The sequence below is a fragment of the Tasmannia lanceolata genome, unplaced genomic scaffold, assembly GCF_043159265.1.
Source record: "Tasmannia lanceolata isolate RefF3 unplaced genomic scaffold, GAP_Taslan_0.1 ptg000006l, whole genome shotgun sequence".
NCBI lineage: Eukaryota > Viridiplantae > Streptophyta > Magnoliopsida > Canellales > Winteraceae > Tasmannia > Tasmannia lanceolata.
Window position 1 is genome coordinate 10,146,410 of NW_027518683.1, and position 16,469 is coordinate 10,162,878.

At 40.4% G+C, this 16,469-nt stretch overlaps 1 protein-coding gene and 1 non-coding gene across 2 annotated transcripts; both read left to right on the forward strand.

Moving 5' to 3' along the window:
* Window positions 1-458: 458 nt before the first annotated feature.
* LOC143880498 (5S ribosomal RNA) lies at window positions 459-577 on the forward strand. Its single transcript, XR_013251728.1, has one exon. It is a non-coding gene; the product is annotated as a 5S ribosomal RNA (ribosomal RNA).
* Window positions 578-5,862: 5,285 nt separating this feature from the next.
* Window positions 5,863-7,602, forward strand: LOC143879629 (UDP-glucuronate 4-epimerase 1). The gene has a single exon (XM_077382110.1). The coding sequence runs from the start codon at window positions 6,018-6,020 to the stop codon at window positions 7,314-7,316; it is 1,299 nt and encodes a 432-aa protein (XP_077238225.1). The 5' UTR covers window positions 5,863-6,017; the 3' UTR covers window positions 7,317-7,602.
* The last annotated feature ends 8,867 nt before the right edge of the window (window positions 7,603-16,469 follow it).

A 16,469-nucleotide genomic window follows, 5' to 3' on the forward strand; every position in this document is an offset into this window, starting at 1 on the left:
CTCCTATATGAAGGATTGCTGGAATCAACAAAATGAATCAGCATCTGATTTCATTCCTAATCTGATTCCCTGTATGCAAAATGTGAACAAGGAATCAGGCAATGGAATTGCTGAATTAAGTGGGTAGTAGGCCTTCAACCGACTTTGGGATCCTTTATCACATATCTGATTTTCTCAAGGCCGCCCTCCTTTTGGAACCGTATTCCAATGTTACTCGATTCGAGCATGTGGTTCAAAATATGAAATAAAGACGTCATGACTAAAAATTAGAGAGCAATGATAGATACAAGGGGCCCTTTGCATAAAGAGCTAAAAAAGAGCTCTGGATTGGATCCACATCATCAAATGTAACTGATTTTACTTTTTTAACCAATTTTAAATTGAAACTGAACATGATGTGGATCCAATCCAGAGCCCTTTTTTGGCTCTTTACGCAACGCAAGGGCTCCCTTGTATCTGGGTGCGTTCATACCAGCACAAATGCACTGGATCCCATCAGAACTCCGAAGTTAAGCGTGCATGGGCGAGAGTAGTACTAGGATGGGTGACCTCCTGGGAAGTCCTCGTGTTGCACCCCTGTCACTTTTTTCAGCTATCTACCCATTTTTTCCTTTTCAAAAAAAAAAGGGCTCCCTTGTATCTATCATTGCTCAAAATTAGAATCCCACATTGTAATATATACTGCTAGGCAAAAACAAACGGATCTTCTAGGCGACAGGATCCTACGCTTTGATCTTCTTCCGACAATCCAAACGAAGCTGGAGCTTTAGCTCAGGCCCCGATTGGATTGCTAGATTTTTTTTTTTGGAAAAGTTTGGAAAGGAAAAATACTTCTAAAGTTTGCATCTTTTTATACACAAATAAAGATAGCTGGAACCAAACAATTTATGATAATATCCCTCCGAATTAACCATAATTATATCATTTCACCCTAAATCATAGAAATAAAAAAAAAATCAGTCAGGAATGTTTTCTTGCAGTCCAAACAGGTCCATCCCCTTTTACACCCTTTCCAGCTCTTTTGCTAGTAATTTCTTGAAAAAATGAAACGCAGGGGCTAGAAATTCAAACAATTCTAGGAAAAAAACAGAACAAATTCATCCATAACGAGGTCAGCCCAATTAACGGTCTTAGATCACAATCGCATGTGGCAAGATTGTAAGGCCTCGTAAATTGGCTTCCTTAAGTCGCACGCAACATGCATGCATGATACATTGCACTTTTCCACCGCCGCTTGCAAACCCAAGAAAAAGATGAGGCAATTAAGTTTGGCATGTCACTTTATTAGGGGTACTAGATAATAAAATGGTCTTCCGGACCCCTCCGGACATATCTTGTCTAGGCTGTCTAGCTAAAAGGAAAAAGAAAACTCCTCATTTTTCTTTTGAATGGTGAACTTTTGTTACACATGTTCATCCCCCACATAAATTATTTTTTCGAAAGGGATTTGCTAAGTTCCATCGCAAAAGGCTTTTCGCGGCTGGTCGCACATCACATCAGACCAACCATCTCGTGAATAGAGACAACAGACCAGCCGCGAAAAGCCTTATGCGATGGACGCTAGCAATTCCCTTTTCGAAAACATCCACAAGCGCTGCAAAAATCCTACGCCATCCCTAGCCCGATGGACAGTGTAGAATCCACTAGGTAAATCCGAAAGTGATATAGACTAAAGAGTGTTTAGATCTATTAATCTAAAGATGTCAATAAAGTAGAATATATACAAAGAAGATTGTAAAACTTACTTCGAAGGGTGAGATCGATAGATCGTCTGCTGCCTCTTGGATGACCTAATCATCGATGGGGAAGATCTCCTTAAAGTGAGATAGATGGCAGTAACGACCAACCCTTAATCTTTATAGAAAACAATTACTAGGGTTCCACCTGCAATAGAACTCTAATTTTTTAGCTATCAGTCATGATGTATTTAAACTTAAGTGTACACTAAACACCTTATACTCCTTAATGATCACTTTGGTCATGGGTAAATCTAGTAAGTTCACACTTAATATCATTGATCAATCTGGACTATTGATATATGATCAATATGGTTACCCACATAAGGTGAAGTTCTACCTTGCACGTTCGAAGTTCCGCCTTGAAAGCGTACGGCGCATGTCATATGCCTTGGGTTGGGGGTGTGACAATAATGATCATGAAGACATTTGCCAGTAGAAGCTCTGGACCCTTTGCAATCCTACACTTCTAATTGTTTGTTCCGCTTTAATCTCTTGACCAGTTTTTTAGTTTAGAGTTGTTAATGCTTTTAATGGTTAATACGTTGATTGTAAAGAACAAGTTATCTTCTTCTCTCTACATATTCTAATCCCCCGAATTATTTTTTGATCAGGTTTTACTCTTCTCTTCCTCTTGGAGGGTTTTTTCTTATATTCTTCGTTGAAGTTATAAAAGGCTCATAGACGTGTTTGATATGACTTTTGGGTTCATTGAGTACATACTCTCAGAGCCAAGAGTTGTATCCCGGAGGCAATTGTAATCGATGTTGTACCATCAATTAATTGTATCTGGTTGATCTTACCTCAAGGATAGCGGGTTTTGACCCATGCCCCCAGCTTCATAAGCGATCTAATTCCGTACTTCTATCCAAATTTCTTATTATGTGTTGATCGTTGCAAGTTTTTAATTGGTTTGATTGAAATTCATATGCTGAGGAACTACTCATCATTTGAAATATTTAATTTGTTTATGCCCCTTTGACTTCAATATCAGATTATCATATTAGAACACTTTTCCTTTCTTTTATTCCTTAATAAATGCACAACATTCTGCAAACCTCCTACTTACTAAAGAAAGAAAAAGACTTCGATGGGTAGATAAGTGGATAACACCACCTGCTCTTCCTCTTGACCATTCTAATACTAATAGTTGCGTAAGGCCCTATTAGTTTATGATTACGGAGTGCCAAACCGATTATTGGACTCAGATTTTCAGACGAACAAGATCGGATTATTGTATAAAATTTGAGTCCGGTTTGGCACTCACAATCGGTCCGAACAAGACCTATGTGTCTGTCTTATAAACAAGAAGACGGTTACATACATGCAAAGACCGATAATACAATGCCAATCATATTTTAGAAAACAAGATAGAGAAAAAGAAAGGCCACTGATATTCCCACTATCATATTTTGATAACTAGACGAACCCACCTGTCTTTTTATCAAAACATGGTAGTGCGAATATTTGTAGCCAATTAGGGTTGCAACTTGGGTTGAGTTTTACCCTGCCCGCATCAGCTCGGATCGAAAAAAGCATGGGTTGGGTTCAAAGTGGCCGGGCAAGTTGTTGGGCCGGGTTTACTTTTCCAAAGCCCGAGTGATTATCGGGTTGGGCTGGGTTTACTTTTCCAAAGCCCGAGTGATTCTTGGGTTGGGCAGGTTTTAAAGGTGGAAAATCCGGCCCGCCCGAAAACCCGCATTTATACCTTTTTTAATATTATAAGTTATAAATAATAACATTGATATAGGTAATTTAGTAATTCTCATTTCTCATCTCACCAAGACAATAAGAGTGTAAGACACGAACGAAAGAAGGTCTATTTCTCGCATTTATGCCTCAATTGCCTATTGCTCGGATGGCCATCGAAGTCATAAGAAGGTCTATTTATTGTATAAAATAATCTTTGTAGTTCTTTAATTTGTTTACAGTGGCATCTTTACTCATATTTGATATTGTCCATTTTATTCATGCTTTCCATTCATGTACATGTTTGTAGGATACGTATCAGTATATCACCACTACAATAATAATTTTATGTCATTCTCTATAGGCAAACAGAGACCATGACTGCATTCTTTTTTTATCGAACCTCAGAACCTGTGTTTTGCATAAATATTTAGTGAGTAGTGTTTAAAAGCTTACAGATAAGTCTCGCCACTAACGAGTTCATTGAGAGTTAGAAAATGTTTAAATCATACTTTGTCTAATCATATCACTTATCAGCATGTTTCAATTAACATGTTAAAATCATATTTAAAGTGAGTTTAGAGTAAATTAGGACAATTTGGAATAAAAAGGAGGGCATTGCATGAAGTTCAAGGCGGCAATGCGGAAAAACCCGACCCGACCCGAGAAATTATCTCGGGTAGGGCCAGGTTTAAGATTCACGGGTTTTCCCCAAAAAAACCCAGCCCGACCCGACTCAAGGTTGTTTCTTGGGTAGGGTAGGGTTCTAGACCCGACCCGCCCGACCCGAGTTACAACCCTATAGCCAACAGAAAAGGCTAATTATAGTATCTTACTCTCCTCCACTAGCGTCCATCGCAAAAGGGTTTTCATGGCTTGTCTGTCGCACATAAGACCAGCCACCTCGTTAATAAATACAACAACTTTTGTCTCCATTCACGAGATGGCTGGTCTGACATGCGACGGACCAGCTGCTAAAAATCCTTCAACGACGGAGCTTTGCAAATCCCCTCCAAAAAATATTTCAAGTAAGGAGATGGGTGGAAGTCAGCAAAGGAGGGCGTGAATTACCAATTATCATTTCACGCTATCCAGGGAGTTCCGAATGGAGGCCTCTCAAACCCCTCATTTCCAAGACGGACTCCAAAGCAGCCATTGAAAAACAGATTTTAAAATTTCCCCTCGAGAGAGATGTTTTTGGCCTCTTCACTTGTACGGGATCTACTTTATTTGTACCTTGGGCGTTACCATAAATAAACCATAATCTCTAAGTCATAGTATTATAGTAATCAGAAAATCCTAGGCATCCGATTGCACCAATTCCATGTGTCTCATCTCGTAGTTGGTTTTGTATTTGTCATAATTTGATTGTCTAGTATATGATATCAGGAATGGCTTAGTAGAAGAGTATAAGGTGACCTCATTGCAATACAATAAGGCATGCCTATTGACACATGGTGGGCCCAGTTTTGTCTACATGTAGATTTTGACTGTCCACATTCAACGACCAAAATTTCATTTGATTGTATGTTAGAATTACACGGTAAGGATGATTTTTTTTTGGCCATTGGATAACCAGCACAGGGCCCATTAATTAAAAAAAAAGGTGGGGCCTACCATGTACAGCAAAAGTGCCTCATTATGTATTGATGTTACAATGAGGCAGTGTCCGAGGGGTCCTCTATGACATGAATTTTTACACGGTGACGGTCTTCTCGCTACAAAAAGTAGAGTGGGACCCACGTTCATGAATGATCTAAACCATTCATGTGTTGGTCCTCAAGTAGAGAGATTTGTGGACCCCACCAGACAGCTGATCAAATCAATGATAATAGCAGCCACATGTTAAAACGTGTCTAACTTGTTAACTTTAATAGGAGTCCACATCGGGTCTCACATGGAACATGCTTGTGTAATCAGGACTTTTGGTCTGGTATATTATCATGAGGCGACCCACATGATCCTGGGCCCACATAGAAAGTAAATCTCACCGGTCAGATTAAGCCCTAAAACTTACGGATTTAGCTTCTTTTGGCAGAACCAGAACCCTAAACAAGGCCTTTTAGATCAAAGGGCTCAGATCATCCAATGCCTAATTGGGCCCCACCACAGAAATCATGGTCACCCAAGCCAACGCGACAAAACCCTAGTAAAAAAACTGCCAAGCTGGCACATAAAAAAGAAAAACAAATAGAAACCGGTCAATCGCCGCCCCACAATCCCGAAACAAACGAAGGCCAACCGCCATTCACGGACAACTACCGGTGACCAAACCCACCCTCCTTGTCCTACGCTACCGGTTCAACCGGTGTCCATAAATAAATTCCCTTTCCCTTTTCCCAACCAACAAATGGAGTGGGAGCCCATGTTATGATAAAGGACAACAAAAGAAAAAAAACCCTATTTCTCTCCCTCTTTTTAAAAAAAACAGCTAATTTCGCCGTCCATTAACGCGTTCACGCGTCTACTTGTCGTTTCTGAGCGACCCTTATAAATAATCTCACACATCTACAAGCCTCTAAACAGGTGCAGAAAAACAAAAGCCCTGTTCTGTTTTTGCATCTCTTCTTCTTCCTTCTATATTTTTTCAACATGCCTTCATTAGAAGACGAGCTCTTCCCTTCAACACCAGGCAAGGTTAAGATCGAGAGAGCCCACACAATCAATCGCCAATTCCACCGATGTTTTGCCTCAACAAGCACTATGTTTTTATGGGCTCTTTTTCTCATAGCACTTACAGCTTCTTACCTAAGTTTTCAAAGCTTCATGGATACAAGCAGTAAATATTTTACAGCCTCTTGGGGCGGTATCCAATGGGAGAAACAGGTAAGAACCAGTGCCGCCCAAATAAAGCGATCAGGTGGGATGTCCGTACTGGTGACCGGAGCGGCAGGTTTCGTCGGCAGCCACGTGTCGCTCGCTCTAAAGAAGAGAGGCGATGGGGTAGTGGGTCTAGACAATTTCAACAGTTACTACGACCCATCTCTTAAAAAAGCAAGGAAAGCTCTTCTCAACGGTCACGATGTGTTCATCGTGGATGGTGACGTGAACGATGAACGGCTATTAACGAAGCTCTTCGATATCGTGGCATTCAGCCACGTCATGCATCTCGCGGCCCAGGCTGGGGTCCGATACGCAATGGAGAACCCATCTTCGTATGTGCACAGTAATATTGCGGGTCTCGTTACGCTCTTAGAAGTATGCAAATCGGCGAATCCTCAACCGTCGATCGTGTGGGCTTCTTCTAGCTCCGTGTACGGACTCAACGAGAAAGTGCCTTTCTCCGAAGCCGATCGTACGGACCAGCCCGCGAGTTTGTACGCGGCCACGAAAAAAGCCGGAGAGGAAATAACCCATACTTATAATCATATTTACGGGCTTTCTATCACGGGTTTGAGATTTTTTACCGTCTATGGTCCATGGGGTCGGCCCGATATGGCCTACTTTTCTTTTACCCGAAACATTTTGCAACGGAAACCGATAACGGTGTATCGGGGAAAGGATCGGGTTGATTTGGCTAGGGATTTCACTTACATTGATGATATTGTAAAGGGGTGTTTGGGTTCTTTGGATACAGCTGGGAAAAGTACCGGTACGGGTGGGAAAAAGCGTGGGCCGGCACCGTATCGGATTTTTAATCTGGGTAACACATCGCCTGTAACGGTACCGACACTTGTGGGTATTCTTGAGAGGAATCTGAGAATGAAGGCTAAGAAGAATTTTATTGATATGCCTGGGAATGGAGACGTGCCTTTTACACATGCTAATATTAGTTTGGCAAGAAAGGAATTGGGTTATAAACCTACAACGGATCTACAGACGGGTTTGAAGAAATTCGTTAGATGGTACCTTTCTTACTATGGTTATCAACGTGGTAAAACTGTAAATTAGTCCCTTTTTTTTTCTTTCTTTTACTTTGAATGACACTAATTCTTTTGTCATCGAGAAGCGTAAAAGACGCTCTTCCTCTCGTTTTGGGTTTCTGTAAAGAGAGATTCGAGCTTCGTAATTTCCTTTGGATTTAGATTGAGATTCTCTGCAATTGTCTTCCACAGGCAAAGCGAAACTACCAAGAAAAAGGGCATTTTAGTAATTTCCATGCGCCCGATACGCGAATGGACAGCTATGTGAGAAAGCTTGTTTTGGTTAATTTATGCGATATCGGCGTTAACTTTAATCATGTTTGAATTTGGAACTTTTGAAATTTACAGAAATAACTTCTTGACCTATCATTAATGTCGAAACCCAGCTAAGAGTTGCGGGGATCCAGCTAATAAGGCGTGATTTACGGTTGGGATGAGTTCTTTTTCTAAGATGCTAGGATAGCCGTCGATTCTTTCTTCTCTATACGATAGTACGGTCCAGCTGTAAAATTATACAGGCCATTTGTTCATCCCCAGTGCTGACATGGATTTTGGGATTGGGGTTGGGATTTGGATTTGGATTCTTTTCCTCTCGTGGAGTTCATCCCCACTGTTCACATCTTAGAAAATGCGCTTTGCTAACATGTGCTTTTTATGCTGATATTCATCTAATCTTGTTTGTTTAAATATAAAGTTATAAACACTTTGTAACTCGCCTGCAGACTTTATCTAAATACTTTTTTTGGGATTTTTGCAAAAGAGGTCCTCTACTTTGCTTTATTTGCAAAAGAGAAATTATATGATGCCCCGGCTGTGAAAATGAAGGGCGGAGAGAGAGACTCTCTCTCTTGATTTTTAATCCAAGGGAAAGCCCCGTTATTTACTTTTCCTTGTTCAAAAACCAAGGCAGGCTTTGTCTACTTCCGCCCTTTACATTTTCACGGTCGGGCATCATATAATTTCTCTATGCAAAAATAGTCTTCTAGTTTGGCAATTTGCAGACAGAGACATAACAGTTGAGTGAGTTTTGCAAATCAAGTCATGCCATCAAATTGTGACCAAAATAGCCAACGTGGATTGTTTCACTCATAAAAGCCTAAAATGTCGTTAAATGTGAAAAAACAAAAATTACCTTGTAAAAAGATCAAAATAGTTGTAGACTTGTAGGTAAGTATGTCCTCGTGAACCTTCTATATTGTTGTAGCTACATTCTGTTTGTAAAATTTGGGAGAATTATATTAATCTTGGATGCTTACAAAGAGAATCCATTTGTGCTTTTATAGAGCACTTACATAATAAACATAAAAATAAATCAAGACAACTATGGAAAGAGATAACATTAGAATATTCTAATCTAACCTAATCAAATCTACTTTCCTAATCTCTCTTGCTTGCCTCTTCTAATCCACTTGGCTAATTTATCTAGTTGCTTCATTTAGCCACTTACCCAATCTACCTCCAAGATGATCCAATGGTGAGATCTTAACCCAATCCAACTGTTGGATCCCACATATTCTAACATGTCCCCTCAAACGTATATGGATTGAAAATCGATATACGTTTGACAATAATGAAAAAATTCCCAATACAATATAATTCCCCAAATTACAAATGTAATCAAAATCAACCGATTTGATGCACACTTCCAAAATCTATGTTGAAGATCCGTTGATAAAGAGTGATGTTGCTGCCAATGATCATTGATGATGTTTGCCGAAGAAGATGCCGCTTATTGATGAGTCACGAAGAAGGCTTAAAAGCCAATAAATCATAGCCTCAATAGGACTAGATGATACTCAAGCCTCAATGGGTGAGTAAGAATGGGTTACTATGGACCAATGCCGGAATGGGCAAGAGATGGGTCACTATGGACCAATGCCGGAATGGGCATGAAAATGGTCACTATGGACCAATGCCAGAATAGGCAACAAAGATTAAAAAAAAAACAAAGAGATGGGCGACAATGAATGACACGCGGCAACAAACAGTGGAAGATTTTAATGACAAATTAGGCGACAACACGTAACTTTTAAAACATAGGACAATAGTAAGAAGGTTTATAAAAGATGGGATTTGCAAGATAGGAGTTGGGATTATGAAACCCAAGAGAAACTATTCTCATCCGCCATGACAGAGAGAGAGCATGACCATTTCCTATGCGGAACCAAGAGAATCACCCTGTCTAAGATTAGAATGAAGGGGAACAAGGAAAAGAACACCGAGAGCACATGGCCGTTTGGTGAGAGATGGAGGTCCGGCGTGGGAGATTGTAGGAGGCCTGGTGGACGGCTAGATCGGCCGTCCGCCGAAAAACGGTGTAGCGAACTTCGCGGTCAAGGCAACTTAGGACCGAATTGCTTTGGTACCATGTAAAATATTGGGAGAATTATATTAATCTTGGATGCTTACAAAGAGAATCCATTGGTGCTTTATAGAGCACTTACATAATAAACATAGAAATAAATCAGGACAACTATGGAAAGAGATAACACTATAATATTCTAATCTAACCTAATCAAATCTACTTTCCTAATATCTCTTGCTTGTCTTCTAATCCACTTGGCTAATTTATCTAGTTGCTTCATTTAGCCACTTACCCAATCTACCTCTAAGACAATCCAACGGTGAGATCTTAACCCAATCCAACCGTTGGATCCCACATATTCTAACACCGTTTACACCCACCTTAAATTATAATTAGGCTCTGTTCACTTGCATTCCCGGGAAAGCAAATCCCTGGAAAACAACCACTTTTTTCCTTGACAAGACCTTGACAAGACAGAATTCTGGTGTTCACTTGCTTTCCTGAGAAAGTAACAAGCCTAGGTGGAAATGTCAAATAATGACATGAAAATTGCCAAAAATGATGTGGAAATGTCTCTTTTCTCACAAGTGTGGGAAACCAAATCCCACTATTTTGGTCGGATTTGCTTTCCCGGGAAAACTAGTGAAAAAAGGTGGGCAAGCAGTTTCTCGGGAAACTTTTTCCTCACAGTTCCTGCGCACGTGAACACGTGCGGGAAACCTTTTCCTACACAGTTTCCCTGGATTTTTTTTCCTAATGCCACGTCAGATTCCCGAGAAACCTTTTCTTTTCCTTTCCCGCAAAACACGTGAACAGAGGTACTTTCCCTGAAAGCCATTTCTCAGCTTGCTTTTTCAAGAGAGAACAAGCGCCCGTGAATTAGATGAATAGACAAAATCTGTTAAAAGTGAGCCCATGTCGCCGTTATCTCCTGCAAAAGTGAGCCCCAAAATGGCTTTATGCTAAAGTGCCTAGCAGATTCCTTATAATTAAGCTCTTTTTAGATAATACCATTGTCTTCTTTAACAACCCTCAAATTTACACAGTAATATCTTCCACCTTACCTTTTGCAGCCCAAACGTGACTTTAAAGAGTTCAAATTTAATCCATATCTCAGGGGTTTTCTAGAATTATGTTAAAAAAAGAGGGGCTTATTTATAATTTCAATTTTTTGAGAGATAATGCATAAGGTTCGTCAGTACTATCTAATAATAATCTCTTTGGATGCAACAAAATCAATCCTTATTTGGAAATAAAATCATTTTAAGTCAGTCTTAATTGCAAATGGAACATTAGATCCTCTTTTAAGGCTATAAATTATATTATTTTTTTCCCCTGTTTTTATTTGGCAAACAGAAGGATAGAATCATTTGATAGATCACATATGCACATGTAATAACATGAGGATGATGAAAGGTGTTTCAGCATATAGAGAGGAAATATTTCATTTTGCATCAACGTGGAACCCATTATTGTCAGTGGACTGGGTTGGTGATGTGCACGTTGAAGTTTGGGTGTTGGTGTTGTGGGGACCAAACCTGTATGGTCTGAATTATTACACGAGAGATACAAGTGATTGATGGTTGTGGAATGTCGTGGAGTACACCCTAAGCGTATCCAAAGGTGAAAACCCCATCACTTACCTTTCATGGAAAGAGAGGAAGACAGGGTAACCTCTATTCTTTATGGCTCTTCTCAGAAAGGAAAGGAGAAGAAAGTAAGCCGAATTTTCTTGTGATTGGACATGATTTGACATTTTCCGCCGTTCACTTGTTTTCTCAAGAAAGCGGAATTACACAGGTCGAACATATAAATAATGAAAACCAACTTTCTTGCACTTTCCCTCTAAATTTTCTCACCAAAAGGATAGGAAAATCACTTTCCTCAGAAAACCACTTTGCCTGCATACTTTCTTTTCCTTTCTCAGCCAAGTGAATAACAGAATTTTCTCACAAAAGAAATTTTCTCACAGTTTCTTTTCGTTTCTTTTCCAGTTTTTCACATCAGTTTCTTTTCTTGCAGCTAGAAAACAAGTGAACATAGCCTATAATGGAGGATTTACTTGCCAAAAAGGTGGCATATTATAGAGGAACGAAACTTGGCTCAGGTCCTCACACCCCTTGCTAATAGTCTAATAGCAAGGGGTGTGAAAATATCAATTACTTCTGAAAATAAAAAGTAAGCATGGAATTGATATTTCCACACCCCCACACCCTTTGCTATTACAGGGGTCCGAGGAAAGTTCCTCGGACCTCGACCTCGACCTCAGCCAAGTTTTGTTCAATATAGAGGCTATTTTCATCATTGTAACTCAATAATGGAGGTCATGTTTTGAGAGAGAGAGAGAGAGAGAGAGAGAGAGAGAGAGAGAGAGAGAGAGAGAGAGAGAGAGAGAGAGAGAGAGAGAGAGAGAGAGAGAGTCCACCCCAAATTTGAGGAAAATGATTTTAATGAGAGATTTAGGCCTTGCTCGTTTTAGATTGTGACAACCGATCATGGGGCCCAAATAGATTGTTGTACTCAAAATTATGTTTCTGCTTGTTTGAGATTGTGGGAGCCGATTGTGATGGCTGGACTCAAAATTAATGGGCCTTAATCTTGAGAACAACAATCGGTTTGGGCCCACAATCCCACAATCGGTTGTCACAATCTAAGGCCTTGTTCGTTTAAGATTATGACAATTGATTGTGAGTGCCAAACCGATTATTGGACTCGGAATCATGATTAAATTTGAGTCCATTAATCGGTCTCACACTAAAAATTGGTCGTCATAATCTTAAATGAACAGGCCTAGACGTCCTGTTGGTTTTAGTTTGTAAGAACCAGTTGCAACTCCAAATCCAATTATTGGTTTTGGACACCCGGCACATTCTAATTGTTGGTTTCCTCATTGGTCTAACTCTTTCATTGGTCTAACTCTTGGTTACAATATCATTTTCCAAATGAATTCACTAGAAAGTTTTGACCAGAAGCTTTCTAATGTCACCACCGATTGCTGACTGTTTTCTAGCAAGTCACCAAATTAATAATCAGATTTTACTACACAAACATCTAAATAGCTATAGAAAGTAGAAAGTCTATCTTAGCAATTAGAAACTTATTAGAAACATCTATATCGATCACAAGATATTGTAAGCTTACAACGAATGCTTCAAATGGGCACGACCTCATTGCAATACAATGAGCGGCTCCCAATAATGTATAGTGGGTCCCACCTTTGAATGATTTGAACCATCTATTTTGACAGATCTTGCTTTGGATCTCCTATCGAAAAAAATGATGCCAATCACCCATCCTGTCAACAAGTAATGTGCATTTTCCCTCGTTGAACATGGATGGTCCTATACTATAATTAGGCCCTGACTCAGGGTCGGGTTCTGGGTTAATGCCTCGGGTCACCCTGACCCGGCCCGACCCTAAGTTTTCTATTATAGAATTGAACCATCTGTGCATGTTTCTTTTGCTAATGTTTTCTATTATCTTGGATTGATGTTTCTTTAGATTATTATTGTTAATTGTCTCTGCTGCCCGTCATGTTGTTGAATTCATATTATCTTATTTTGTTCCCCTTCTCTGTTTATTGGTCATTTTGTTCTATATGATATGTGGTTGCTTTATTTTTGACACTCTTAAAACAAGGTATTTTCACTAGGGCCAATCCGGGCTAGCTCGATCCGGCCCTGCCCAATCAGGGCGGGCCAGGGCCGCCCTGAGCCCTGTAGGGCGGGCAATGGGTTGAGGTTTTTCGGCCCTGACTCAGGGTCAGGACGGGTCAGGGTCGAGATAATTGGATCCAGGGTTGGGCTAGGGTTTTGAAAAACCCGACCTTGTTGCAACCCTAGTTGCAACTTACTAGAAGTTAGGATTGCATAATTTGTGTGATTTTTGGGTCAAAGGAGATCCATAGCAAAGCCTAGTACATTAATTTGTGCGATTTTTGTGCCATAGGATATCCATAGCAAAGTTTACTAAATGGACGGTACTGATCATTCAAAGGTGGGACCCACTATGTTGAAGTGGGCGGTTCGCAACCTACTCGTGCATTCCTCTTAAGTTAAGAATATCTTACATGTTTCATATCAATCCAATAGGTCATTTAAAACTTTCAATAACGGGTTAACTTTCTTGGCAAACAAACATATATCAATTGTACGATTAGTTGCAAGAGGTACATTTATTTGTCTAAATGTTGACTGTTTTATCATTCCTAATCACTCAGATTGACCTTGTAATGATCGTAAGAGCATAAACTATGGACTCAAATTCACCGGTCTTTCAATCGGGGCTGATCAACAGGCACTACAAGAAAAACCCCCTGCAGCAGAACCTGATCAACCAGAGCCTGAACCCGACCCGCTACCACCACCTAAGCCGAGCCCCAAACCAGCACCAAGGCCAATCCCTATGCCACCCAAATCCAAGCTCAAATTTTTTCTAGCAATTCTACTTCCTTCAGCTATGAGTAAGGAACCAACAAGCAGTGCCACAAAGAAAACGAAGACGACCTTTGTTGAAGGCATTTTAGTCTTAGTGTAGGAAATATAACAGGGTAGACTCACCCCTAAAAGCTAGCTGTAAGAGGGAGTGTGCCCTTCCCTTATACCCCATCCCCATCCACTTCACTTTACCGATATGGGACTATTTGCTTTTGCGTGGAACTCCAACACTAAGCTTCTTCAAGTTTTAAGCTGTTACAAATAAAGAAACGTTGGTTATCTAGAACAGATGATACGGAGTGAGGAAAGATGTGTTGGTTTGTTTGTTTGTTTGAGGATGTTGTGGATTCGGTTCTGTCCCTTTTATACTCAACTGTCCGATTTGGAAATTGTGGTGGGGAATTGGCACTTGTAGCAAGTGCGTTTTCTTTTGGTAGCATATAGACACGTTTGTGGGAGCAGAAAGTAGATAACATACAAATGAATTGTTGATTTCTTATAATAGTCACTTTTTTTTTTTTTTGGTGATTAAGCTGGGGTTAGGCAGACCCCTACCAGATTCAATAAAAAAGGAGAGAAATTACAAAACAAACTGGGGCTGCTCCAATGAGTCAGCCCGTACAAAACTTGGCTCCCACTTTCGGTAGCTTGCATAGACCCATGCTCCCACTCCAGAATCTTCATCTTCTCTCTCTCTCTCTCTCTCTCTCTCTCTCTCTCTCTCTGGGGTGTCTAGTTGTATTTGAAATGAGAGAAGTGCTAAACTCTAAGGAGCCAATGCAAAAAACAGCGACAAAAGCTCCTCCATTGGATCCACATCAGCAATATGCATTCATAATGGCACTGAAAATTTAAAAGTGAAGAAATAATAACTGCATATAGATGAAGGTGTCCTTGGGGCTGGTTTTTGCAAGGAGGCCACTCAGTGAACAAAACTTGGCTCCAAACCGCTCTGGAGGAACATCCTCTAACCCCTCTCACAGCAAGGGGTGTTGAAATATCAATTCCATGCTTACTTTTTATTTTTCACAAGGAAGTGATATTTCCAAACCTCTTGCTAGGGGTTGGAGAAAAGTTCCTCCAGGCCGGTCTGAAGCCAAGTTTTCTTCCCCTTAAGTTAAGCATTACTCATACTACTAATTCAACCTAGAAAATCTATCACAAGCAATCCTTCCTTACATGGTAGCTCCAAACTGAGACGTTGTGCCTCTAAATCTCTGGTACCAACTAAGGAGATCCCTATAGTAAAGGTTCTCTGCATTGTTTACCAAAGGTGGGGCTCCAGTCTAATTAGGCTACTTTTCTAGTTTCAACTTTCAACACGTAATATCTTTTTGAGGCTAGCATCATTTTCAGGATGGACCCATTACCACTTGTAGGGCCTATTAATATTCAGGGCCTGTGAAAAAGACGTCTCTAAGTCGTTGATTTTTTGCACACCTCAACCTTTTTTTTTTTGATCGGTAATTTGGGGTTAGGTAGACCCCCACCAGCTATATTAGAAAAAAGAGAAAAGAAATATTACAATCTAGGATAAATCATTCCGGATACATCATCGGAAACAATATTTGCAAGTTCATCTGGAACCAAATCAAGAGAAATTGAGTCTCCTTTACAGATACTGTTGGGTTTGGATAAGAAGTCAGCTGCTCTATTTCCTTCACGCCAAATGTGGGTTAGCTTCCAGCTCTCAAAAGAGTTGAGCATGGACCTAATTGATTCGAGTGTTGGGATTTTCCGCCATGGGCACTGCCAAAGCAGGTTTACGGCCATAACAGCGATGAGCGAATCAGATTCTATCCACAGCCTCTTAACTTGGTGCTTCGCGGCTAATTTGATTCCATGATGGATGGCTTCAATTTCTAATTCTTGGATTGGGTGAGGATTGCAGTTAACAGAGAAGAGAGAAAGGATTGCACCCTTGTGGTCTCGGAGAAGGCCTCCAATCGAGGCGGTATCACTAGCCAGGGAGGAGTCCGGATTCAACTTGATCTCAAAGGCAGCAGGAGGTTCCCAATGACAGAATTTTGGTTCGGTGGCTTTACTGAACAGGGGAAGATTAAAGGAGTTGGAAATTCTTTGGTTTTCTGCAGAGTCTTCATCTTCCAGCTTGAGGGCCAAAATACGAGATCTCGTTGCACTGATAATTCTACTTAGAAGGAACCTTTTATGGGTTTTTTTTTTTGAAATAGTCTCGAGTCCCTTTCCTGCCAGAGCAAGTAGATTGAAGCAGTGAGAAGTGTTCGGACAAGGGTGTTGGTCTGCCCTTTTTTCTTGAATTTGCTCCTAATCCAGTTTTCCTCGTCAGATAGGGATTTTTTTTGCTTTCTTCTATCTGAGATGCGACGAAGAATGAAGTGCCATATCCAAGCCGAGTAAGAGCAGTTGAAGAAAATGTGGTTGACACTTTCGGAGGCAGAATTGCAGAGAAGGCAGGAGC

What these genes read in the sequence shown, in the direction of transcription:
- LOC143879629 (XM_077382110.1), top strand. Translation starts at nt 6,018, where the DNA reads ATGCCTTCATTAGAAGACGAGCTCTTCCCTTCAACACCAGGCAAGGTT.